The following is a 24,886-nucleotide window of genomic DNA, read 5'->3' as shown; positions in this document are numbered from 1 at the left end:
CCCACAAAATAACTTCTGGGATTCTGAATGGAATTGCATAAAATTTAGGGATCAATTTGGGAAGAATGAAGTCTTGACCATTTGGGGTCTTATTGTCCATGAACATGGATTATCTCCCTTCACTCAGCTGTCTTTAACTTCACTCAACAGACCTTTGTAGTTTTTCTCATACAGATTGTTTGATTAAAACCTAAACATTTCATTTGGTGCTAATGTAAATTATATATATTTTTTTCAAATTTGGCTTGTTCGTTATTAATCTATGGGCAAGCAATTGACTCATATATTAACCTTTTTATTCAGCAGCCTTGCTATAGCCATTATTACTTTCGGGAGTTTTTTTCTTTTGAACAAGTCTTTCATGTTCTCTAAGAGATGATCATGTCATCTGTGAACAGAGTTTATTTCTTCCTCACCAATCGGAATACTTTTATTTTTCTTCCCTTGTTGCACATCAGAAGCAAAGCTTTCCAGGATGATGTTGCAAATGAGTGGTGGGAAGGAATGTACTTGGCCTGAACCTGACATTCATGGGACAGATTTGTGTTTCTCATCAATAAGTATGATGTCAGCTATGGGGTTTTTACACATACTTTTCATCAGGTTGAGGAGGTTTCTCTCCACTCCTTTTTTTTTTTTTGTCTTATTGCTATTTCTTTTGGGCCGCTCCTGCGGCATATGGAGGTTCTCAGGCTAGGGGTCCAATCGGAGCTGTAGCCACTGGCCTACGCCAGAGCCACAGCAACGCGGGATCCGAGCCACATCTGCAACCTACACCACAGCTCACGGCAATGCCGGATGGTCAACCCACTGAGCAAGGGCAGGGACCGAACCCGAAACCTCATGGTTCCTAGTCGGATTCGTTAACCACTACGCCACGACAGGAACTCCTCCACTCCTTTTTTGCTCTTGAGTATTTTTAAGGAATGAGTGTGGAATTTTGTCTTTTGTTTTTCAAGCATTTTTTTTTTTCACCTTTCTGGAGTGGTAGGTTACAATAATTGACTTTTGAATATCCTATCAGGCTTGCGTCCCCATAATAAATCCCACATGACTGTGTGTATAATTGTCTTTAACACATGATTGGATTCAGTGTACTTTTAGTGAAGGATTCTTGTCTATACTAGTTTGAAATTATTTCAAAATAAATTATGTTTTGGGTACCAGTAGTTAGGTCTTCAATGATACCATTGATCACCTTCAGGATTCCTATTACCGTCGTTGCTGGAGTACTATTAAAAATTAATCTGGAGTGACTAGGTGACCCGTAGAGGCAGAAGCAGATTGGTGGTTGCAAGAGTCTCGGGTGGAAGGGAAAGAGAGGACCATTGACGGGCCCAGGGCTTCATTTAGGGCTCATGAAAATGCACTGGAACCAGGTCGAGGGGTGGGCACACAACATCTGCCCACCAAATTCCCCCCGAGGTACACTTTAAAGTGTTCCCTTTATGTTATGTAATTTCACTTCCTTTTAAAAAGATTCCACCAACAAACTAATCCAGAGTGAACTGCTGCTCCAGGTGTGGATTTTGATGGCCAACATGCCTAGCACTTTGTTAATTTCTTGGGTTGTAATTGGGTTTCACATGTCCATTTGGAGTGGGATGTTTCTTTTTTTTTGTCTTTTTTGTTGTTGTTGTTGCTGTTGTTGTTGCTATTTCTAGAGCCCCTTCTGCGGCATATGGAGGTTCCCAGGCTAGGGGTCCAATCGGAGCTGTAGCCACCGGCCTACGCCAGAGCCACAGCAACGCGGGATCCGAGCCGCGTCTGCAACCTACACCACAGCTGGCAGCAACGCCGGATCATTAACCCACTGAGCAAGGGCAGGGACCGAACCCGCAACCTCCTGGTCCCTAGTCGGATTCGTTAACCACTGCGCCACGACGGGAACTCCTGGAGTGGGATGTTTCTGACCCTCTGTGTCTCTCTGCCTCCCCTCCCGCAGCCCCGTCCCCATCCTCCACCCCCACACTCTCCTTTCCTGGTGTTATTGATTTTACAGTCCCCTCCATGTGCCTGTTTCCTGGGCCGAAAGCCCAGACCCAACTGAACCTCCTGCAGAGATACTGAAGAAAGGGCAGATCTAATTGGAGATCTAGTCAGAGATCCCGGAGCCCCTGGGCTGTGTCTATCTTCTGCCTCCCACAGTGGTGGCCCCAGTTCCAGCACAAGATTTTCATCAGCCTCCCTTGGCTGGTGGTCATTGGGTGGGTCCACGTGCTTCAGTCCCCTGGGGTTTGCTGGCTGCTGGCTCTTCCAACACATCCTATCAGGGGAGACACAGGGCTCCCCGCTCCCACTCGACCCCAGAGCGTCACCCCACTGGCCATTTGTGTCTCATCAGTTTTTCCAGATCTTGGAAACAGTGCTCTTCTATTTAAACCCATGTGAACTTTTGCTTCTTTCCTATGTTATCCGCATAGGTATGGGTTGAATTTCAGGGAGGTTTTTACCCAAAGTCAAAGGAATGTTTCTCAAAGTGGCTGGAAAGGCACCTCCTTAAAACTCACAGTCGAGAACAGTAAGGATTTGAAATCACTGCCCGGCACCAGGTCAACCAAAGGGGCTCTTGATTCAGTTGTTTCAAAACCAAGTAGTTTTCAAACAACTGAATCAATTTAAAATCAGTTTGAACCTATTTTCATGTTTACCCTGAAGGAATTCAGATCATGCCACCCCAAAGTACGTTTTGCATATTGACTATTTTGATTTAAAAACATTTGAAAAAAGGCAAATCCAAAAAAACCCCACAATATACACACACACACACACACCCCACTCTCTCTCTCTGACCTTTCCTTTTCTTAAAAGCAGGAGATAAGTTGCCACTGAAATGCATCCTCGCTGAACCAGAAGAAAATAACATTCTTATCATCAGGACATAAAGTTGAGTTCAGAGAAGTCCATGCAAAGAGATCTTGATGAAATAATTCGAATTATCTTCTATCCCCCACATCATATGATTACTTTTCCACAATTGCCTCTCTTTGTTGAACCGCACGTAAAGGAAAGAGATTTCCCATTTTTTTTGCGGGGGGCGGGGTGGCTCATTTCTTATGAAGTCTCCCACATCATGTAAAATTTCCATTAAAGAAGTCTGTAAGCATTCCTCCTATTGAGGTGTCTTCTATCAACGGAAGTCACAGCCCTGATTACATAAAACCCTAAGGTTAGGGATAAAGACAAACTTTGCCCCCCTCAAGCCAAACCTACTCGGCTTCAGCAGCCTTTACCTCCAAGGATGAGGTCGCTCTGCTTCCTCGTGTTACAGGAAGGAGTCGGGCACATCACAGACCCAGTGACAAGCTGAGAACAAGTCCAGGGACCAGGCTTGAGCCTCCTCTGCCTGATCTCCATTCCCACAAAGCCCAGCCCCAGGGTGGGCTCAGGGCCCATGGCTTTGCTGATGCAGCTCATTTGCAATTTCCAGCCTGTCCTCCTGAAATGGGCAGACAACCCCCAAACGCCTTCTCCCCTCTGTGAGCTAGAGCCCCCCCGCCCCCACAAGAAAGCAGAGAAGCACTAGCCTCCCTTCCAGGAATCTCTTCCCAAAATGGACATCCTGTTAGAACTGGGTCCTGTGACTCCCAGGCTCCAGGGGCAGGTCCCATTCCCATTTCTCCTGCTGGTGGAGCCCTCAGTACTGGGAAGTGAAGGTGACTGGTCCAACCCAGCTCCTCAGATGCTGCCAGGAGACATTATCCAGCCTACCCAGGGACACCCCCCCACCCCCCCCACACACAAACACCCCACAGGAACCCTGGGTTTTGATCCAGTCCTGAATGAATCCTCAGTTCTTCTCATCCATCTGTTCTTTGCCCCTAGAGACCAAATTCAGAAAAATGACCAAGACACACACCTGAGCCGAGGGTGGTCTCCAAAGTCCTGTGTCTGGGGGATGAAGGCAGGCAGGACCCACCTTGGATGCTGCTCTTTGGCCTGGTTTCCCGCCTCCGTCTCCATCCTGTCTGCTGCATCTGGTGGTTGTCATGGGAACCTCCACACCAGCTCCCCTCGACCCCTGCTGCCCCACCTCTAGGGTGACCAGCCCTCCCTGTTTGCTGGGGACAGAGGGGCTCTCAGGACATGGGACAGCTTCACTAAACCAAGAAGGTCTCAGGATGTTCTAACCCAAGAAAGAACATGATGGAAGATGGCATGAAAAAAAAGTGCCTATAATACATATGTACATCTATAGCTGAGTTGCTTTGCTGTACAGCGGAAATTGAAGGAACATTGTAAATAAAAATGCTACACTGTAATAAAAAATAGAATAAAAGACTATGGTGGTGCCAGTGGCGGTGTGAACTGTGAGTTGGCCGAGTTCCAGCAATTACTCAAAGTGATAAGGATGATTGATGACAGACAGTGCGTGAATTAAACACTACGTTCCAACCGCTTCCTTTGCGGGGAAACGTGATGCCCGCCAAACCCGTAAACAGCTTTATGTGTCTCTGATGGAGGCTCATGCCAGTAGGGACAGAGTCATGAAAACCTGTAGAGCTCAGACCTCAGCGGTAGTCAAACGACTTCGGGAAGAGAGAGAGAAGAAGGTGGATGCTTTTACATGATTAAAGAAACTTAGAAAAGAACAGACCAACTTGAAATGGAAGCAGTCAGAACTGAATGTTGAAGAAGTGGCAAATGACGTGAGCTGGAAGGTATTTAACGAAAGCTGCCAAATTCACTTCAAGCTGCCAAAGAACGAAAACAAAGAGACTTTTTTAAGAAAAGGACTGGTCATCTCATGAGCATGACAGACATCAGCATGGTGGGCTTCCTGGAAGATTTCTGAGCCAAAAGTCCAGAACCTTTTATTGATTCCAGCCCCACTTAGCCAAGATCTCCAAGGATAAATAATTCTGATAGTTATGGAGAAATCTACTGCTATTGTATACGGATTCTGTACAAAAAAAAAAAATGTTTTGTAACTATTCAAATAGTTTTCCGGAGGAAAAAAAAAAGAAAAAAAGAAGGTCCCAGGAAAATAAAGATGAGCGGTCCCCCCTTGAACAAGGGCGGTCTAAATGGGGATCCAGTGGTCAAAGCAGAGGGGACAGAGGGTTTATTGGTCAGCTGGCCAACCCCATGCAGCAGGGTCAGCCACGTCCCCCGGCGACCTAGCAAGAGATGCTGTCACAAAGGTTTGAAAGGCCGCAGCTTCCTGCACTTCCTGACCCTCCACTGAGCCTGCTCCCCTCCCCCAGCCCCGGGGGAGGGGGCTGTCCAGAGTCACTGAGCAGTCTCTGTAGGGAGGTGTCTGTCCTGTTTCCCAGGGGAGCTCCTGCAACTTCACTGTCTCAGCCACACCCCCAGCTTGAGGCCACCCCAGGGCCCCCAGGCCACCCTCAGCCACCTCTTCCATAGAGGACAGTTAGCAGGAAGGCCATGCAGCCAACTAGGCCCCCGCATTCTGTGGACAGAGGCCATCGTGGGCTCACAGGGGAGGCAGGTTGGTGTAGGTCGGGGGTCTGGCCCCTCATAGCCTCCTCGCCCAGGAAGCCCCCACGGGCTGCACGTGGAGGCTGCTGGGCAACTGTCTCTGCCCGTCTGTCCTCGGCTCCCTCTACCCTCTCCTCAAGCTCAGGGGAAAGACCAAGCTCAGCCCAGTGGTGGCATTCAGCCTCCCCTGTCCTCTGAGCAGCAGTTGCCGAGCACCCCGCTTGCCCAGGGCCGTGGAGGCCCCCGTGTCTGACTTCTCTCTCATCTCTGGCAAATTCACTGCCTCCTGGGAAACCACCCCATCCCTCCATTTCTTCTGAGCTTCTGGGGTCCCGCGTAATTCCAATTCTCCCTGGAGACCAAGAGCAAACCAGAATTCTGGTGGCCCTGTCCAGTGCACCCGAGATCTAGGCCCTAGGAGTCAGCTCTCCTCCCTGACACCCTGAAGTTCTGGATGAGCTGACAAAAACTGAAAGATACACAGGATCATGGAGAAATGGGCGCAATCATCTGTTTTATCTTATTTTACTGTATTTTATTTTGTTTTATTTGTATTTTTCCAGCCACACTCATGGCATATGGAAATTCCCAGCCTAGAGGTCTAATCAGAGCTGCAGCTGCCCGCAGTCCCAGCAACGCCAGATCCAAGCCGCGTCTGCAACCTGCACCACAGCTCACGCCAACGCCGGATCCTTAACCCACTGGGTGAGGACAGGGATCGAACCTGCATCCTCACAGAGACTTCATCGTGTTCTTAACCCGCTGAAACTGCAATGGGAACACCAATTTCTGATGCGGTTAGCATTCAGGTCTTTCTCTAGTCTTCCCCTTTCATTTCCTGCTTTGGGCAGAACCAAAACATGCCGCTAACCAAGGAGGACACCTTACCTATTCGGCAGAAGATTTTGGAAGCTACAGGACACCCCGCCCTGGCCCCCCAGGCTTTCTTCTTCCTTGCGAGCGTTCACCCTATCTGTCTGCCTAATTTGAAGAGATCCCGGGCTCAGGTGACACACTGGAAACAGTGACCAAGCCCACACGTGCTTTCAAAAAAGTTCTTTATTCAGCTGGTCCTGTAATAAGCAAAGGCTAAGATATACACGACAGGCCCCGGAAGCCCATAAAAGATCAGAAAGTAAGTTCTATCCAGAAAAGTGCTGTTGCCTCTAGTGCGGCTCATGGCTGCAGGCAGGATTTCAGGTTCTGGTACCTGCTGGCCTGGCGTTTTGTCCCAGCACCAAGGCGGTGTTTCTGGGAAAACCTACTCCCATCCTTCTCACCCACCCCCACCATGCACCTGGGCCAGAGGAAGCGAGTAGGGTGCTCTGGGTGCCCAGCTCTGGACCCTGGTTTCTTCCTTCCTCCGGGGGCTCCGGAGCTCGGGGACCTCTGAGCACCGTGCGCCCTTCCCTGCATCACGTCTTAGAGATCAGAGGCTGGCCGTCGGCAGCATGGCTGCGCCTCCCCAGGGTGAAGGCTGCCACGGCCAAGACCACGACGAGAAAGATCCCAGCAGAGATAGCAGCACCGTCGTAGCTCCCCTGGGCGCTGGCCTTCTCCTCCAGGTCAACCGCTGGCTGGTCTGGGAAGGAAAGGAAAGTCAGAATCAGAATGAGCCCACTGAGTTCCCGCTGCGGCTCAGTGGTAATGAACCCGGCTAGGATCCATGAGGATGCGGGCTCCCTCCCTGGCCTTCCTCAGTGGGTTAAGGATCTGGCGTTGCCATGAGCTGTGGTGTAGGTCACAGATGCAACTCCGTTCTGGTGTTGCTGTGGCTGTGGTGTAGGCCAGCAGCTGCAGGTCAGATTTGACCCCTAGCCTGGGAACTTCTATACACTGCAGGTGCAGCCCTTAAAAAAAAAAAAAAAAAAAAAGAATGAGCCCAGCAGGAGAGGAAGGGGGTTCCCCAGGCAGGTGACAGAACCCAGAGCTGGCTGTCCGGGGGGAGGGGAAGAAGGAAGGGCGAGGGAGGGCCTTTCAGGAAACTGAGGCCAGACCCCACGGGGCAGCTGATGTCAGGGTCTTGTCGGCCAGAGGGGCTGGGAAGCATTGTGGGCAGAAGGGCAGAGCCGGGCTTGGGGAGGTCAGGGGGTCAGATGTGGCTGCAGGCTCCTGATGACAGGAGGGAATGAGTTGGGGCCCTGAGTCCATTTGGGAAAAGGCCACCAGAGTCCCAGCAAGAAGGACACAGGCCTTAAGCTCCTGCAGTGGTGCTGGGAAGAGGGGGGAGAGGAGGGTTCCCACAGGCTCTTTGCCCGTCCCCCACACCGCCTGCCTGCTCTCTGCAGCTCCAGCCCCCATGGGGGACAATGCAGGTGACCGGTGTCTGCCCTGGTCCCTCCCACTGGACTGGACGCTGCTACGGGGCAGGGATTTTGATCCATTTAGTCTCCCGGCACAAAAGAGGCCTTCAAAAGATGCGTGGAATGTTGAATACATGATAGGAGCATCTAGAAGCAGCCAGATGTGGGGAGGGCCTGAATATGGGCCCCGAAGAAGCTCTTTTGTGGGCAGAGAGTCCTGTGACTGTATGCAGGAGGGTTTGTGACAACGACTGTGGCCCCATGCCTGCCCTGTCACCAAGCCACCACATTGGTTGACCTGGCCTGGCGTGGGTCAGAAACCGTGGGGGGCCCTCTGCAACTGCTCCTCCACACCCACGTCAGAACAGCCAGGCAGGAAATCTGCTCTCCATTCCAGACGAGGGACGTGAAATGGCTTTTCCAATGTCAACCCCTGGAAACAGCCAGAATAAACCAGGCTGCCTGCATCCCCATAGCCCCACCCAGACCCTGATTGCCCTCCCCCAGGGCTATGGCTGGCCCTCATCACGCGTATTAATCTGACGATTAATGTTAATATTGGTGACAATAATGACAGTAACAAAAATCATTGTTCTCTGTAGTCTGTGACTTGTGCCAGGTAGGGGCCAAAGTAGTGTCACTAACCGTATTTTATGTCACTCTCTCAACAGTCCTAAGAGGTAAGTACTAACATGTTATGTACAGATGAGCTGTGTGAGGTTGGTATCTTCAGAACGTGGGGGATAAAAGTGTCAGGAGCATTTGTACCAGGTTGGAACTGTCTTTATCTTTTCTTCTTTTTTTTTTCATCTTCTTAGGGCTGAACCTGTGGTATATGGAGGTTCCCAGGCTCTGGGTCACACTGGGGCTACAGCTGCCAGCCTACACCATAGCTCACGGCAACACCGGTCCTTAACCTACAGAGCAGGGCCGGGGATTGAACCTGCATCCTCATGGATACAAGTTGGGTTTGCTGCGGCTGAGCCACGAGGGGAACTCCATGTTAGAACTGTCTTGATCAAAGCCCCTACGGGCCACCCCTATAGACCAGACATCCTTGGGAGAAGCTGGGAACCTGGTCTAGTTCAACTCTGAATCTCACAGCACAGCACAGGGTGTCTGGCTTGCAGTAGGTACCCAACTGGAGGGGGGACCAGACACCCACAGAAGCATCCCAAGTTCCCATGGTTCCCATGCTGTGCCCGGGCAAGCGGTGGTGGGGGGTGGCGGTCACCTACCCAGGCTCCTCTTCTCAGCGTGCAGGGTCTGCAGCTGGATGGGTCCCAGGACAACATCCACCTTCTCCTGGTAGGAGCCCACATCCCTCTTGGACCTCACCACGCAGCCTCTGCGGCAGCGGGAGGAGGAGTCGAACGCCCTGCACACGACCATCTTACACTGCAGGTACACGGAGGGGAAGCGGCTCAGGAAGTGGAAGGAACTGAACTTGAAGCGGACGATGCGGGGCGACGGCTGAGAGTAGGACTGGTAGGTTTCGTCCTTCACACACCTGGAAGGCGAGAAGAGTGGCCGTCAGTGAGGCTCACTGGCACCATGTGTTTGCACCCCGGAGGTGCTGGCCTGGACCCCGCAGCCCCACCTTGGGACCCCCTGCTGCCTCTCGCCTGCCTACCTTCGGAGTGTGGAATTTAACCCCCAAGCCCCAACTGCCAGCTGAGCCCTCACCCTGTCGGTGTCACTTCTATGTGAGCCAACTGTGACCGAGCTGCCAAGGTCAAATTATAAAAGCAAAGATGTGGTGTAGACACCAATGGACAGAGATGAAAGACAGGAGCTAGAGTTGCTTGTGCTGATGTCCTAGGACCCCTGTACCAGCTCGGAAGAGGCAACCCCCCTTCTCCAGAGTCCGCTCAGGCCACCAAGGAGGACTATGGTGGGGCAGCCCATCCTGGGCGCCCCCGGCCTCACCTCTGCATCTTGAACTTGGTTGGAACCAGGGACAACATTCAGGGCAACATTCCCTGTAGACCACCTGCTGGGCAGGCTCTTTGCCTGGGGCCCCATCTACTCATTCAGTCCTCCCAGCAGGCTGTGAGATGGGCTTCGCTATGCTCATCTGATGGCTGAAGAAAGTGGCTCTGAGCGGTGCCATTGCTGGCGCAGAGTGATGCAGCTGGTATGCGGCAGAGCTGGCATCTCAATGTTAATCTGTTTCAAGGTCAATGTTTTCCCCACTACATGCATGACTTTAATATTAAGGCTTGTCTGGACTTCAGTCACCTGGTCTAACTTCACTCCACAGCCACCCTGCCTGGTGGTCACTGGTGGGCCATTCAACACTCCCGACACCCAGAGATGATACCCTGACCCATCGAGCCTGAGCCCCTGGGAGCACGAGCCGCCCTTCTTGAGCTCTGGGCAGGTCGTGCGTGAGTTATCAGGTAAAGATTGACGTACACCCCGTGAGGATTCTCCTTACCCGCTCCGGATGAGGTCGTAAGTCAAAGATGTAAAGTCATTGGGATGTGGTGATGCCACACAGGTGTCCACAAATAAGGCCAGGGAGGCGTTGGCATGGAGGATCTCAGCCTGAAGGTACAGATTCTGGTTCAGGTCCACGTAGTATGGGCTGCTCCTCACGGGATATAAGAACGAAGAGGATGTAAAAAAGGAAATGTTGACGTCGAAGTTGCCGTACTGCACGTTCTGGACCTCGAGGGTGTCGTTAGTAATGTACATGGTGTTAACCCAGGTGTTCTGGAGCATTCTGCAGCTGACGTACATGTGGAGGTCCTTCTTCCTCTTGATGATGCCGCTTGAGACAGCCGCTCTGAGGGAGTTGGAATAGGTGATGGTGTCATTGTCCACCTGGGAGAGGCAGGCAGGAGAACAGCGTCAGGCACACGTCACCTGCTAAGGGGACCTCCTTGCCGTTTCCGGTTAGAATGAGAGAGGCGTCATGCCCCGAGATTTCAAAACCCTCCCAGAACCACCCAGAGAGGGCACATGCCTGTTGACATGGCTGCCCTTGCCTGGGAGGCACGTGTTTCACTAGTAAGATCCCTCCTTTCACACATGCCCTTCCCTCTGCCACAGGATGCCCCGTGATGGGGACCACGGTGAGAGCCAAGGGTTGGCACCTCCAGGGAGCCGCTGCTCATGGAAAGATGGGTGTGTTGGGTGACCCCTACACCTGCTAAAAGACTAAGCTGAGTTTGAACTCTATGGCTCAGGGTCCTCCTGGCTTGTACTTGTTTCATTCTCACTGTTGCCAGTGAGGCAGTTTTGTGAGAGGGGCTGATGGGATCAGCTTTCACTGGGCTCTCTGCATGGCTCAGTGGCTATCTGAAGCTGCCAGAGCGAAAAATGACAGAGATCTAGGGTTATAGCTGCTGTAGGTCTCTGTCTTCCGGGGCAAGAACTCCCCAGAGGCTCATATGGACACCTAGGGGGGATATACCCATGCGGGGGCACTTCCCATCATGCTTTGCTTCTCCGCTCCCCAAACTGCAGGACAATTTCCCACTGTGTCTTTCTCCAAGCAGCAAACTCAGAAGAATGTGGGTCTCTCATGCCATTGAATGTGCCCACCGTCTTGTAAGAGTGACCCTTCCAAGGAGTCTTGGCACCTGGTGGTCTGTGAGCGTCTCAAGGAGGATGCTCACAGGATGGGTTAGGGTCAGGCAAGGATGTCTAAGCATCTCTCTTTTCCCAGGGCCTGGTGCGGTGTTAATGACAGCTCAGTAGCATCAATAAAGATCCATGGAAAGAAGGAAGGGTCCAGGGACAGGATCCCAACAAAAGCAGTGTCATGATGAAGGATGGGGCCAGGGACAGCCAGCCCAAATGGCCAAAAAACACAGGTGAGCAACTGTTCCATGGTCATATGATCATCTGGCCTCAGGTGAGGGGAGCCCAGGAGCGGCATCACCAGGTGGAGACTAGGGGGCCCTCTTTCCCTCCCAGATGCTCTGATGATCACAAAGCAAACTTCTCTCCAGGTACGAGTTCCCACCAGCCCCGGGGGACTTTGTAAACACAAGTCCCAAAATAACGCCACAGTGGCCCAAATAGACATATTAAAACATCAGAGAGCCTTGCCCTATTTTACAAAAAAGAATAGAAAGTTTGTCATTTAGCCATGTAAATGCTGTCAGGAGCAAAAGTCATTCCTGGCCATCTGGGAGAATAGACAAATTCCCTTTTGAAGCTGGTGCTAGTAAAACATAAATCTGATTATTCTTTAGGACAAAATGCGTTGGAGGGGCTTTCATTTCAGGTCTTCAGTTGCAGAACTCATCTCTGAGTTTGTCCCTTCCAGAAAGGGGCAAAGGACTTGAAGAGGAAAGTTATCAAGTATGTTAACATGGTTTTGTCGCCCCAGGACCCTTGCCTCTTCTCTGAGGGCTGTTTCCCTTTTCTCCTGTTAGAGGGAGACTCTGGCCTGCAGGGGGCGCCAGAGCCACACTTTGAATTTGGGTCTGGAGAAGGCCCTAGAACAGGCTCTAGGTCTTCCATCTCTTTATGGAAATATACACAGATGCCTTTATAGTTTCTTTCTTTTCTTTTCTTTCTCTCTCCCTTTCTTTCTTTCTTCCTTTCTCTCTTTCTTCCTTTCTTTCTTTTTGGGCTGCACCACCCATGGCACATGGAAGTTCCCAGGCTAGGGGTCACATCAGAGTTGCAGCTGCCTGCCTACACCACAGCCACAGCAATCTAGATCCAAGCCGTGTCTGTGACCTACACCGCAGCTCACAACAACACGGGACCCTTTAACCCACTGAGCAAGGCCAGGGTCGAACCCACATCCTCATGGATACTAGCTGGGTTCGTTATAGCTGAGCCACAATAGGAACTCCTATAATTTCTAAAAAGAAAAAAAATGGAGGACTTTATATTTGAGTGCCAGTGGTTATCGAAATAAACCATATAAATGTTATCATCTTGCTCCTCCTTCAAGGAGCAAGGAGCTCCTCCTTCAACTGAGCTGAGGTGGCTTCAGTTTAACTCTGTGCATTTACATGAAAGGTTTTTGAATCCACACTTGTCTGCAGTTGCCAGGGCCAAGGTGGATTCTGAATGCCTTCCAAACAATGGACACGGAAGGCAGGCTTATTTCTTGATCATGAGAAGCAGTTCTGATTTTAAATTAAAATTCATTATGGGAGGTCTGCTCTGTGTGGAAGGCACTCAGGGTGGAATGGCAGTAGGGTAGACACGTCAACTAGGACTCTCCACCTTGCATCCTTCTCGTGTGGTGGGGAGATCTCTCGTCTATTCAGCCACAAGGGCCAACATTGGTCAGACACCTGCTAAACGGGCTGCCTGGAGGATTTGCAGAAAGCTCCAGCCTTTGAATCTGGGCTCTACTGTTCCTGATCACGTGGCCCTGGGCAAGTGGCGTAAACCCTGTAAGCCTCCGTTTCCCCATGAGGAAATGGGAACAAAGTCTTATGGGCTTCTTAGTTCAGTGCCTGGTACACATATTAGCCATTAATAATCTGATTACAAAGGCTTAGGCGCCACACCAGGGCACTGGGAGTTGCAAAGATGAATGGAACATAGGTTGACCCCGGAGGCGTGGTTTGGTGGGAAGACAGGCATTTACATAAGCAGAGAAGTAAGAATAAGCACGTGCCGCCCACCACCAGCCAAGTTAGACGATCAGGGTTGGCTGGGGCTTTGGAGCCACTAGTGCAGATGAAGCAACATGAATGGGACGGATCAGATGTTAGAGTCTCCAGGCTGCACATTTAGAACCAGAATGGGTGGTCACTTTTGATAGCCTGACAAACTCGTGACAAACCAGAATCCCACACGACTGATTTATAGGGCGAAATACCAAAGCCAGTTCCACTAGATTGTTTGCGTGGCGCAACCTTCTCCTCGTGTAAGCCTCCCTGGCCCATTCAGCCCATCTCAGAAAGAGATCTGGTGTCTGCAGTGACTCTGGTGACCCCAATGCCGACTGCAGACCCTCAGGCCCAGGCACCCACCCACAGCTGACAAGCCATCTGGTTAGTGTCCTCATCCTCTCCCACTGCTTTTTGTGACTTGGCAGAGAGTGAATAGCATCCTTGAGGGCCCAGCTTGGCACACGGCAAATGCTCAGTATGATTTTAATGAGTGACGAACCCTTTGATTGTGTCTGTCTCACACTTCGTACATGTTTGAGCATCTTGTGCCATATATTCACCACGGTCCTAAACCTAATAAAACTATTTGCATTGTGGAGTTCCCGTTGTGGCTCAGTGGGTAAAGGACCCGACATAGTGTCTTTGAGGATGTGGAGTTGATCCTTGACTTTGCTCTCTGGGTTAAGGATACAGCAGCTGCAGCTCGGATTCAACCCCGAGCAGGGGAATTTCCATATGCTACAAGTGTGGCAGTAAAAAGAAAAAAAAAAAGTGTTTACACTGTGTATTTCCACAGACAAAATTCTTAAAGTGATGACTTTAGATTCATCAGAAATTCAGAACCTAGAGTGGAGAGTTTAAAATAAATCTACAATTCTTCCAGTAATAAAAAAAAAAACAATAAAAGAAATCTACATAAAAGCAAATGCAACCACTGTGAGTGAACCATTCCGTGGGGTTTGATGGAAATCAGGGAGATGTGGCCATAAGATACTCACCATGGCCATTAACCCAAACCGCTCTATTTTCTGACCCTTGGTAGGCAACACCCCCTTGCCCGGTCCGCTGGGTCTCAGATATCTCCATTTCCAAAGTTCCCAGAAACGGAATCACAGGTTAGGTAACCTCGCAGGTCTGGCTTTCACTCAGCCTAACACTTTCTGAGAGTCTCAGAGTCTGGCATTGGCTCTACCACTTCCTGGCGAAGTGGCCTTGGGCAACGTGCCTGACCCCTCGAAGCCCAGGGTCCCTCTTTTTCAAGGGGGCTGATGCTGACGGAGACCCGTACCATCTTAGCGGGGATCTGGGGAGTCTGATACAGACGGATCTCAGGGTCTGCCACTTGGTTTTGTGGCCACGCCCACGGCATAGGGAAGTTTCCAGGCTAGGGGGTGAATCAGCGCTACAGCTGCCAGCCTACGCTGCAGCCAACGCAACACCAGATCCAGGCTGCATCTGCGACCGACACCTCAGCTTGCAGCCACACCAGATCCTTGGCCCACCAAGTGAGGCCCAGGAAGGAGCCCGTGTCCTCGCAACAGAGACAATGTAGGGAAACACGACAGGAAGTCCTCAGTGTTGGATGCTTGTAGGGTGACAAGATCAAGGCAGTTCCCAGGACACAGGGCTTTTCCGTGCTAAAATCTGCAAAGTCCCAGGCCAGCCAAGACAGTCGGTCACCCTAGGTGGTAACAGCTCAACAAATGGCAGCTGCTGAGGCTGATTTCCTGTGAGGCTAATAAAGCTTAAGGTTCAGGGGCCCCTGTGCACAGGTTCTTTGAAGGCTTAGAAATGCATTGGCTCAGCCCTGTGTTTCTATAAGATTTCTGAAAGTAGGATATGTTTGCATTCTTTCCATGAATGAGGCACCGCTTCTCTCACTCAGCCCAACCCCAACCTGCATAAGCTCCAGGCCCTTCGAAACCCTGAGCTGCCCTGGGAGCTGCTATTGTTCCTGCCGACATGATGGCAGCCTGCCAGCCACCCTCTCTGCCCGGCGATGCTAGGAAAACTCCCTGCTGACCTTTCTTCCTTCTCTTTGCGTGTGGCTGCAGCTACGTCATGGCACCAAGGAACAGATTTATGTCCTCACCCTAAATGCGTTCTGGTTATGCCCTAGTCATGTCTTCTGGGTCCCCAGAATCCAAAGCACAGCACTCATCACAGCAAGAAAGCTGGCTCCGGGGGAGCTGGGAGGCGGGGGAGGGAGTCCAGGCTTACCTGCTGGATGGTGCCACAGCTGGAGTAGGGAATCGTGAATGTCACCTGGGTGGACGTAATCTGGGGCTGACACTGGTAGTTCCACTTCCAGCCGGGAATGACAAGGTCCCTGGCAGAGTAGCCCAGGGATTGGAGGTAGCTCGTGCTGACGCTGGCTTGCATGTGATTCTGCAGGCAATGCAGCCCTGGGGGCCAGGGGAGACAGTGCAGTCAGTCTGGGTCCCCTGAGCCCACATAAAGGCACAGAGATCCAGGTGGATGGTCTGCCTCCAGACACAGCCAACGCCACTCCTGGTGCCCTGTGGCTCAAGGCAGCCTCATGAGAGTCCTTCGAGGGCACAGGGACTTAGGGTTCCTCTGATGGAGAAACGGAGGCAGGATGCGAAATGCACTAGGTGCTTGGCCAATTACACTTGGGTTGAAATGTGGGATCTTGTGAAATCTACCTCCTTAGCTCTGTAGGCCCCTCAGCCCCAGGGCAGGTCCAAGCCTAAAATCCTGACTGCAAAGGACAGCTAGCCCAACACCTTGCCCTGCCCCGGCCCAGCTGTAAATCAGTCCATCTAACAGCTCAGCTGGAAGTGCCTGGGAGACCAGCTTGGTTCATCATCAGGGAGCGACAGAAAGTGCTAGGTCTCAGGACAGAGTCACAGCATCCTACACTCTGGGACGGTCACCAGGCCTCAGGTGGTCCCCTCTACCCTTGGCGCTGACATCTCACTCTCTGCTGAAAGCATCCTGCCCCATCTACTTCATCTCTGCTGTCCACAGAAAGGCCAATATGCCACCCATCGGCCACTTCTGGGCAGCTAGAGTCCCAAGATCCACTTCCTCTTGACCCCTTCCTGCACCAGCTCAAGCCTGGGTGACCTGACAAGGTGGCTCTCGTTTCTCATCTCGCAGCCACAGGATGGCTGCACAGAAGGCTCTGTGAAGCACCCCAGCGCTGATGACTTACGGGTGCTCTCAGGGGAAGGACTGGAGTAGTAGTTAGCCTGGAACCCTGCCCTCGTGACACTGACGTCGCTGATGAAGCGAATGGACATGAAGTTGGACGAGGAGGTGAAGGAGCCACTTGCCCCATTGCAGACCCGGGCAAGCAGCGGGGAGCTGCGGTAGGGGCCGTCAAACACCTCAATGTAATCGAAGTTACAGCCGCTTTCAAGCCTGCAGAAATGGAGCACAGTTTGGCGTCACTTTTTTTTTTTGTCTTTTGTTTTTTTTTGTTGTTGTTGTTGCTATTTCTTGGGCCTCTCCTGCGGCATATGGAGGTTCCCAGGCTAGGGGTTGAATCGGAGCTGTAGCCACCGGCCTACGCCAGAGCCACAGCAACGCGGGATCCGAGCCGCGTCTGCAACCTACACCACAGCTGGCAGCAACGCCGGATCATTAACCCACTGAGCAAGGGCAGGGACCGAACCCGCAACCTCATGGTTCCTAGTCGGATTCGTTAACCACTGCGCCACGACGGGAACTCCTGGCGTCACTTTTAACCAGAATTTGGTGCCAGGGGTCAGAATCACGGTGGGGGGGGGGCCACCTCTAAGCCAGAAACACCAACAAGTTTAATCACTGAAAATAATAGATTTTTCTTTTTTTACTGAAGTATAGATGCTATATAATATTATACATTCCAGGGGTACAATATGGTGAGTCACAATTTGTACAGGTTATATTCCATTTGCAGTTATTCTGGAATATTGGCTATACTCCCTGTGTTGTACAATTTAACCTTATAGCTTATTTTGTACATAATAGTTCGCACCACATAATCCTCTGTCCTGTCCCCACTCCTCCCTTCCCTCTCCCCACTGGTAACCACTAGTTTGTTAGATTTTTTTTTAGGGTCACACCCATGGCATATGGAGGTTCCCTGGCTGGGGGTTGAATTGGAGTTACAGCCGCCGGCCTACACCACAGCTCACGGCAACACCAGATCCTTAACTCACTGAGCAAGGCCAAGGATCGAACCTGCATCCTTGGGGTTGTGAGTCAGATTCATTTCCACTGAGCCACGACGGGAACTCCTGTTAGATTTTTTTTAAATTGGGCAGAGGTTTACCTTCCCATGACCTCGGTACATGGGTCTGAGTCCTGCTTCTTGGGGTCACACATTTGAGACCTGCTGCCCCTTCCCTGACAGCCTTCTGTATCATGTAAGACTCAGACTTTTTCTTTGATTAAAAAGATCCCAGTTTTCCATAGAATTTTTTAAAATCCATGAACGCATAGTGATAGGAATAAATAATTGAATAAATAAATACTGGGCAAGTCGGAGAACTCCTCTGATGCTTAGGTTTCTTATTTACGTGGGTGAAACCCCCCAACCCATGGATACTGAGGAGACTTGTCATGAGGCTCAAAGGGTATAACACGTGGGAAATGCTTCATAAAATGTCACAAATGGTGGTGGTCGATTAAGATGCTGGCTCAGAACCAATCATGGTCAACCTTCCTCCATAAACATTCCTGAGCTTTAAACACCGTCTCCCCCCAAATCCAAAGTGAATTGTAACAATGAAGAGATCAAAGGCAAATATCACATGATATCACTTACATGTGGAATCTAATAAAGAAAGATATAAGAAGACCTTATTTACAAAACAGAAAGAGACTCGAAGATTTTGAACCCAAATTTAGGGTTCCCAAAGGGGAAATGTCAGGGGCAGGCATAAATGAGCAGGCTGGGATTACAGAGACGCACTACTAGATATAAATAGATAACCAACCAGGACCTACTGTACAGCACAGGGAACTCGACTCAACACTCTGGGAAAAGAATCTGAAAAGGGATGGATACATGTGTATGTATAACTGATTGGCTTTGTTGTGTACTTGACACTAACACAGTGCTGTAAGTCAACTATACTCCAATAAACTTTTTTTAAAAAATGTAAAGCATTAAAAATTAAGAAACAGGAGTTCCCACTGTGGTACAGTTGGTTATGTATCCAACTGCAGGAAGTTCGGGTTGTGACTCAGTAGAAATGACCCCCACTAGCACCCATGAGGATGCAGGTTCAATCCCTGGGCTCACTCAGTGGGTTAAGCTTTTGGTGTTGGCTGTGAGCTGTGGTGTAGGTTTCAGGTTTGGCTCAGATCTGGTGCTGCTGTGACTGTGGCATATGCTGGTAGCTGCAGCTCCAATTCGACCCCTAGCCTGGGAACTTCCATATGCCGCACCTGCAGGCCAAACAACAACAACAACAACAACAACACCCCACTTCAACTATTCAACTGCAGCAACTCGGGTCGCTGTGGCTGTGTGGGTTCAATTCCTGGCCAGACATAGTGGGTTAAAGGATCCGGCGTTGCCACAGCTGCAGCTTGGATTCAATCCATGGCCCCAGGAACCATATGCCCCAGGTGAGCCAGAAATAAATAAATAATATTGTATCTTTTGCAAAAACCCAAGTGAATTTCCAAGGCAGAGACTCCCAAAGCCCCTGCAACTGAAAATCAAGAGGGAAAACTCTTTTGTTCAGTGATAGAGCTCTTAGAGAAGAAATTATGGGACCCTTTCCCCAGGATGCTAGGAAATACTGGTGCCTTGGCGTGGTCACCCCCCTCCTTGAAGTTTTGCTAATGTCACCTCTGCTTAAAACCACGATTCCCATCTCTAATGGTGAGGAACAGACAAAACCACTGCAGGAGTGATTTCTCCTCCTCGGCCTGACCCCCAGAACTCACCCAAAGAAGAGGGAGCAGAGAGAAAGGGGTTCAGAAAAACAGGCATGGCTGTTTACAGGATTCTTTGTGTTACTATTACTCCTAACAATAACCTCTCCTATCGGATAATGTCTTCATGCATTTTCATGTACTTCTGTCTTGTGACCTCCTCAGGAACCACCAAGGGGAGGAAAGTAGGGATGTTGTCCTCCTCTTTTGAGGTTCGGGAGAGCTAAGAGGCTGCTCGTGGTCACACAGCAAATTAGCAATGAAGCTGCAACTTTAAACCAGGGCTCTGGTGCTGGTCCCACGTCCACGACCGCCTCTGTGCTCGGTCAAAAATTGAACCCAGAAGAAAAAACATCGAGGGGGCAAACAAGCTGTCCCGAGGTGTTAGGTACCCTTTTTCTGCTTCCAAGTGTCCGGAGTCCCCCACGCACTTACTGGACATCTCTGAAGACCACGGTCACCCGATAGTTGTTCTGAACTTCGATGTCCCACACGCAGTTGGCGTTGTTCGGGTAGTTCCCGGGGTAGAAGGGGCTGTTAAAGCTCCCCGCCGCCTGGGTCAGGAAGCCTCCACAGGAATAATTTGCTGTTGGGACAAAATGGGAATGCTGAGGGGCCGTGGCGCCCGCTGCACAGTCATCTGGGGGAGACCTTTTTAACAATCCCCAAGACAGAAACCCAGCAGGAAGTGCCTAGACCAGGACTGTCCACTGAGGGTCAGTGGGGAGCCCCTCCAGGGAGGCTGTGCTCAGGGGCGTCCTCTCAGCATCCTCATCATCCCTCCCCGGTGTCGCTGTCACAGAGGAGAAGGGACTGGGGGTGGTCAGGGAGCTCAGAACTTACTGGTGGGAGGGGTGGTGGTGAAAGCAGGAACTGTGGACAAAGAGAAAAGATAAATGGTCAGTTTTCTGGCATCTTTGACCCAACCGTCGAGGGCTTGCTGGCCCGGTGTTGGAAATGTGTCAGCCCGGGGTCCACAGCGCCGTGCTGCACACAAGCCTTTCCCTCGGGGAGCTCACAGCCGAGAGGAGAGGATGGAAAGGAACGACTCCCAGCGTGGCAGGATGGGCTGTGATGGAGCAAAGCCCAGGAAGTGGCAGGAGCCTGGAGCTTTGGCGCCTGACCCAGGCTGAGCAGGGAAAGGAAAGTAATCACGGGTGTGAGGCCAACAGGTAGGAAGGGGGTCCCAGGCGGAGGGGGCAGCATGTGCAGAGGGACCTAGGTGTGAGGGTACCTGGCACATGTGGGGAACCTCGGCGTGGATGGAGTAGGGAGAGGAGAGACGGCGGGAACCAGACAGACCACGGCAGGGGTTCATGGACAGGCCGAGAGGGTGTCCTGAGCGGGGAGGGTCTGTGCCCGAAGGGCCTGAGCTATCAGTCCCCATGAGACTGGGACAGGTTGGCATTTCCTAAAGATGCGCCTAGTTGCACTGGGGAGAGGGGATGGGAGTGCAGGCTGCCGGAAGCTGCTGCTGCAGGAAGCCAGGTTGGGGCGGGGGAGGGCGAGGGGCAATCTGGCGGGGGGCGGTGGGGGGCGCGCAGCAGAGGCTCAGAGGCAGGCAGTCAGGAGCTTTGGGGGTCCTGCCCGAGCTCAGCCATGAAGCAGGCTCCTTCCAGCCCATGCGGACCAGGGTCTAGTGTCCCTGGGGAGGGGCAGGACCTATGCAGGGGATGACCTCGCCTAGGGACTGACCAGAGATCTGAATCTTAGGCTTTTCAGGATACTAACAAAGAGGATCCTAGAGAGAGGCCCAGCCTCAGAGGATGCCACGGGCCAGGAAAGGCAGGAGGGGCAAACTCTTGGGAGAGTGAGCGATGTGGCTGCAGCCCAAGGGCCAGCAGCAGAGAGGGGCAGCCGAGTGATGAGACAGAAACCACAGCCACAGGCAATTACAAGGTGTCGTTTGGTAGGTTCCTAAAAGGGACAGAAGGGACACATCGGTCACCAGAGTATGGCTGGAAATCAGTGAGTGCATCCTTGGTCCCCTGAGTTCCATCTATGAAGGCCTGTGATCCCGGGATGAGGCCTAAGGGCCACCCCCAATCCCTGCCCCGTCGTTACTTGGGGGTCATTCGCGTCACAGCTAAGGTTGTAACCCCATCATTTCTTCAACCCTTCCTACGTGCCCAGGGTATGCAAGCATTATCTGTTTAATTCTCTAACCACCATTGGAAGCAGGTTCTATGGTGATGATCTCTTGATAAACAAGGAAACTGAAGCTTAGAGAGATTAACTCATTGGTGAAAGTCATAAGCAAATGGGAGAGTGAAACCACGCTGACCTCAGAACCACCAGAGATAAAATGGGCCCTGCATGGTCTCCTGGAGTAGACAGGACGAGGGGACACACTGACAGGCTGCCTGCCTCCTCCTCCCCCCCCCTTGCCCCTGCCCCACCCCCCGCTGCTGGACCTGAGCCACGAATACCATCCGCTGCTGGCCTCCAGCTTCCACCAGCAGCAGGTCAGAGGTGAAAGGGCCTTCCATGAGTGATATCATGCGATACCTGAGCAAATGACTCCAGCGTCTTCACTGTGGCCACAGTTATGGGAGAACCAGCCTCGGTTCCGGCACTGCCAGAGAGTGGATTCCGTCCCCGAGCACGCCACGTCATCCAAGGTGATGGGGCCAGAGCCGGGGCCGAAATAGGCGTTTCCTGGGGCCAACTCTGCATTTCCACACCCCAGCTGTCTGCAGACCACTTGGGCATCCTGGATGTCCCAGCCATCATCACAAACAGTTCCCCATCGGCCACCTTGGTAAATTTCCACACGCCCAGCACATGAGGGGTAGGAGGAGTTCGAGTTGACCAATCTCAAGCGGGCGTCTGAAAGACACATGCCACTGAAGGTGATGGCCCTGTCCCCAACAAACCCCAAAGGCTGACTAACCCACGGGCCCTTCCTTATCCCCAGAGTCACCAAATGGCACTGATTATGGTACAAACAGCCACATGAATGGCTTAGAAGGGGCTCCAGACCCCCTCATCCCGAGATGGGGAGATGAGTTACCAGGTACCCCAGGACATCGGTGGCAAACCCAAGGCCGGGGGGTGTCCCCCCCACATCTTGCTGCCTTGGATTATGGTCCACTGCGAGATAAGGGGAAGGGGTAACGCATCCCCAAAGCCCTTCTTTGATTTCATGGGGACCACGATGCATGCAGAAGAGAGCGCTGCATAAATACACTGAGCCTCAAAGGTCAGGTCTGGTTTTCACTCACCTCTTCTTAAAAAAATTTTTTTTTCTTTTTACAGCTGCACCTGTGGCATACAGAAGTTCCCTGGATAGGAGCTGAGTTGGAGCTGTGGCTTCCGGCCTACACCACAGTCACAGCAATGCCAGATCCGAGCTGCACCTGCGAATTACTCTGCAGCTTTCAGCAACGCCAGATCCCTAACCCACCAAATGAGGACAGGAATCAAACCTATATCCTCTCAGACACTGTGTCAGGTTTGTAACTTGCTGAGCCACAATGGGAGCTCCCTAAAAATTTATTTTATTGAATATAATTGATTTACAATGTTGTATTAATTTCTGCTGTATAGCTGAGTGATTCAAGTATACTTATAGACATTATTTTTCCTATTCTTTTCCATTAAGGTTTATCACAGGATATTGAATATAGCTCCCTGTGCTACAGTAGGACTTGTTTATCCAAGCCAATACATAATAGTTTGCATCTGCTAATCCCAATCTCCCAATCTGTCCCTCTCCCATCTCACCTCCCCCTTAGCAACCGCAAGTCTGTTCTCTCTGTCTTGCACTCACCTCTTGGAAAAGAGTTATACCAAGCAGAAAAGCCAGGTTTTTGGACACTGCCATCACTCCGAAATCGAACTGTCATTCGGTTGTAAGAAGATGTGAATATCTGGCTGGTGTGATTACAAATTTTCCCCAGCGAATTATTGCTACCCGGTGATTCATCAAAGATTTCAATGTAATCATAAATGCAATTAATGTGCACCTCCAACCTGTATGAGAAAACGGATTCATGTCCACATCAGAATTTCTGCTGCTCAGGTATTTTATAGATATTTTGGACTTTATGAGTGATGCTATTGAATCTACGGTTTTTTTTTTTTTCTTGCTCTTCTTCAATCAGATCAAAGAACTTCTCAATATTGCCTGAGCTCCCTGGTAGAGATCAGAGCAACCTAAAATGTAGTCCATGGCACATGAGAGTGAAAAGCCTGCCAGCCCAGGACACAACCCAAACCCCAGGTGTGCTGTGGAGGATGCATCCAGGTCTCCTGGTGTCCTGGGTGTTACTTACTGTAAATTGTTGAAGCCCAGGTTTATGCGATAGCCAGAGTTCACCTCTATTTCCCAGACACAGTTGGCATTGTTGGGGTACAATCCAGGGTAGGATGGACTGGAAAATGTCCCACTGGCACTGGTCAAGAAGCCACCACAATGTGAAGAGGGACCTAGAGAGGAGAGATGAGGGCCATCTCCATTGTGGCCGGGTCTTCAGATATGCTGAGGCCAGCACTTGTCTTCTGGGTGAGAGTCCTTGGATTTTATCCTCTGTGCTTTCAAGAGGAGCCAGCTTTTCTTTGCACAAGTGCCCTCGCTTAGATCTGGTCCCACCTTAGAGATCTTGGTCTCAGTTTCTACGCCCCCATTGAGCCTAGAAGAGCGATTCTCTGGCAAGAGGAGATTCGCTTCAGGAGTTCCCATTGTGGCTCAGTAGGTTAAGAGCCCGACTAGTATCCTTGAGGATGTGGGTTCGATCCCTGGCCTCCCTCAGTGGGTTAAGGATCCGGCGTTGCTGTGAGCTGTGGTATAGGTCATTCCCACGGGCAGTGTATGAGTGTTCTGATTTCTCCATGTCCTCATCAACACTTATTATTACCTGATTTTTTATTCTAGCCAAGCTACTGGGTGTGAAGTGGTATCTCTTTGTGGTTTTGGTTTGCATTTCCCAAATGACGATGGCTAATGATGGTGGGCATAGGTTTATGGGCTTTTGGCCCATTCGTTGACTATCTTCTATGGAGAAATATCTACTCAGAGCCTTTAGTCATTTTTAGCTGGGTTCTGTGACTGTTTATTATTGTGACTGTTTATTATTGACTTTGTATGTTCTAGGAGCTCCTGCTACAGTGAAGTGGGTTAAGATTCCACCTGTGGCAGCTCAGGTAACTGCAGAGGTGCAGGTTCAATCCACAGCCTGGCACAGTGAGTTAAAAGATCCAGCATTGCCACAGGCATAGGTCCCAGCTGTGGCTTGGATTCAATCCCTAGCCTTGGAAATTCCATATGCCGCGGATGCGGACATTAAAAAAAAAAAAGGTCTTTATACGTTCAACGCAAGTCTCTTATGAGATGTGTAATTTGCAAATTTTTTTCTCTCCTTCTGTGAAAAAGCAGTGGTTTATAACGATAATTCGGCCTGTCAAATATGCCCACTTGGAAGTTTTATTTCTGTAGTAGGAAATAATCAAAGATAAGGCCAAAGTTTTAGAGACAACGATATGCATTACAGATTTCTAAAAATATAATAAACATGTATAAAATAAAAATATTATTGATGGAATTATATAAGTATATAAAATGTAATTAGAAAAATGAGAACAAGTAAGAGAGAAGACCAAAGACGCAATATTCGGCCAACTATGCAAACAAAATAAAATATTCTT

General features: G+C 50.7%; 1 protein-coding gene and 1 pseudogene across 1 annotated transcript in view; one reads left to right on the top strand and one right to left on the bottom strand.

Annotated features, from left to right (window-relative positions):
- Positions 1-3,553: 3,553 nt before the first annotated feature.
- Positions 3,554-4,751, top strand: LOC125117011 (protein MIX23-like; annotated as a pseudogene).
- Positions 4,752-6,483: 1,732 nt separating this feature from the next.
- The window catches only part of DMBT1 (deleted in malignant brain tumors 1), a 47,317-nt gene continuing 28,914 nt past the window's right edge, over positions 6,484-24,886 (bottom strand). The window contains exons 13-22 of the mRNA XM_047761369.1: positions 23,518-23,671; positions 23,013-23,215; positions 21,749-22,069; positions 20,084-20,113; positions 19,676-19,826; positions 16,521-16,729; positions 15,563-15,747; positions 10,186-10,574; positions 8,984-9,255; positions 6,484-7,024 (exon numbers count right to left, since the gene is read on the bottom strand). Coding sequence (XP_047617325.1) covers positions 6,858-7,024; positions 8,984-9,255; positions 10,186-10,574; positions 15,563-15,747; positions 16,521-16,729; positions 19,676-19,826; positions 20,084-20,113; positions 21,749-22,069; positions 23,013-23,215; positions 23,518-23,671 — 2,081 coding nt within the window. The 3' untranslated portion in view covers positions 6,484-6,857. The remainder of the gene's footprint in view (positions 7,025-8,983; positions 9,256-10,185; positions 10,575-15,562; positions 15,748-16,520; positions 16,730-19,675; positions 19,827-20,083; positions 20,114-21,748; positions 22,070-23,012; positions 23,216-23,517; positions 23,672-24,886) is intronic.

The sequence above is a fragment of the Phacochoerus africanus genome, chromosome 15 (genome assembly GCF_016906955.1).
Source record: "Phacochoerus africanus isolate WHEZ1 chromosome 15, ROS_Pafr_v1, whole genome shotgun sequence".
Classification (NCBI taxonomy): domain Eukaryota; kingdom Metazoa; phylum Chordata; class Mammalia; order Artiodactyla; family Suidae; genus Phacochoerus; species Phacochoerus africanus.
Note: the sequence above shows the minus strand (reverse complement) of the source record. Positions and strands in the feature narration are given on the sequence as shown.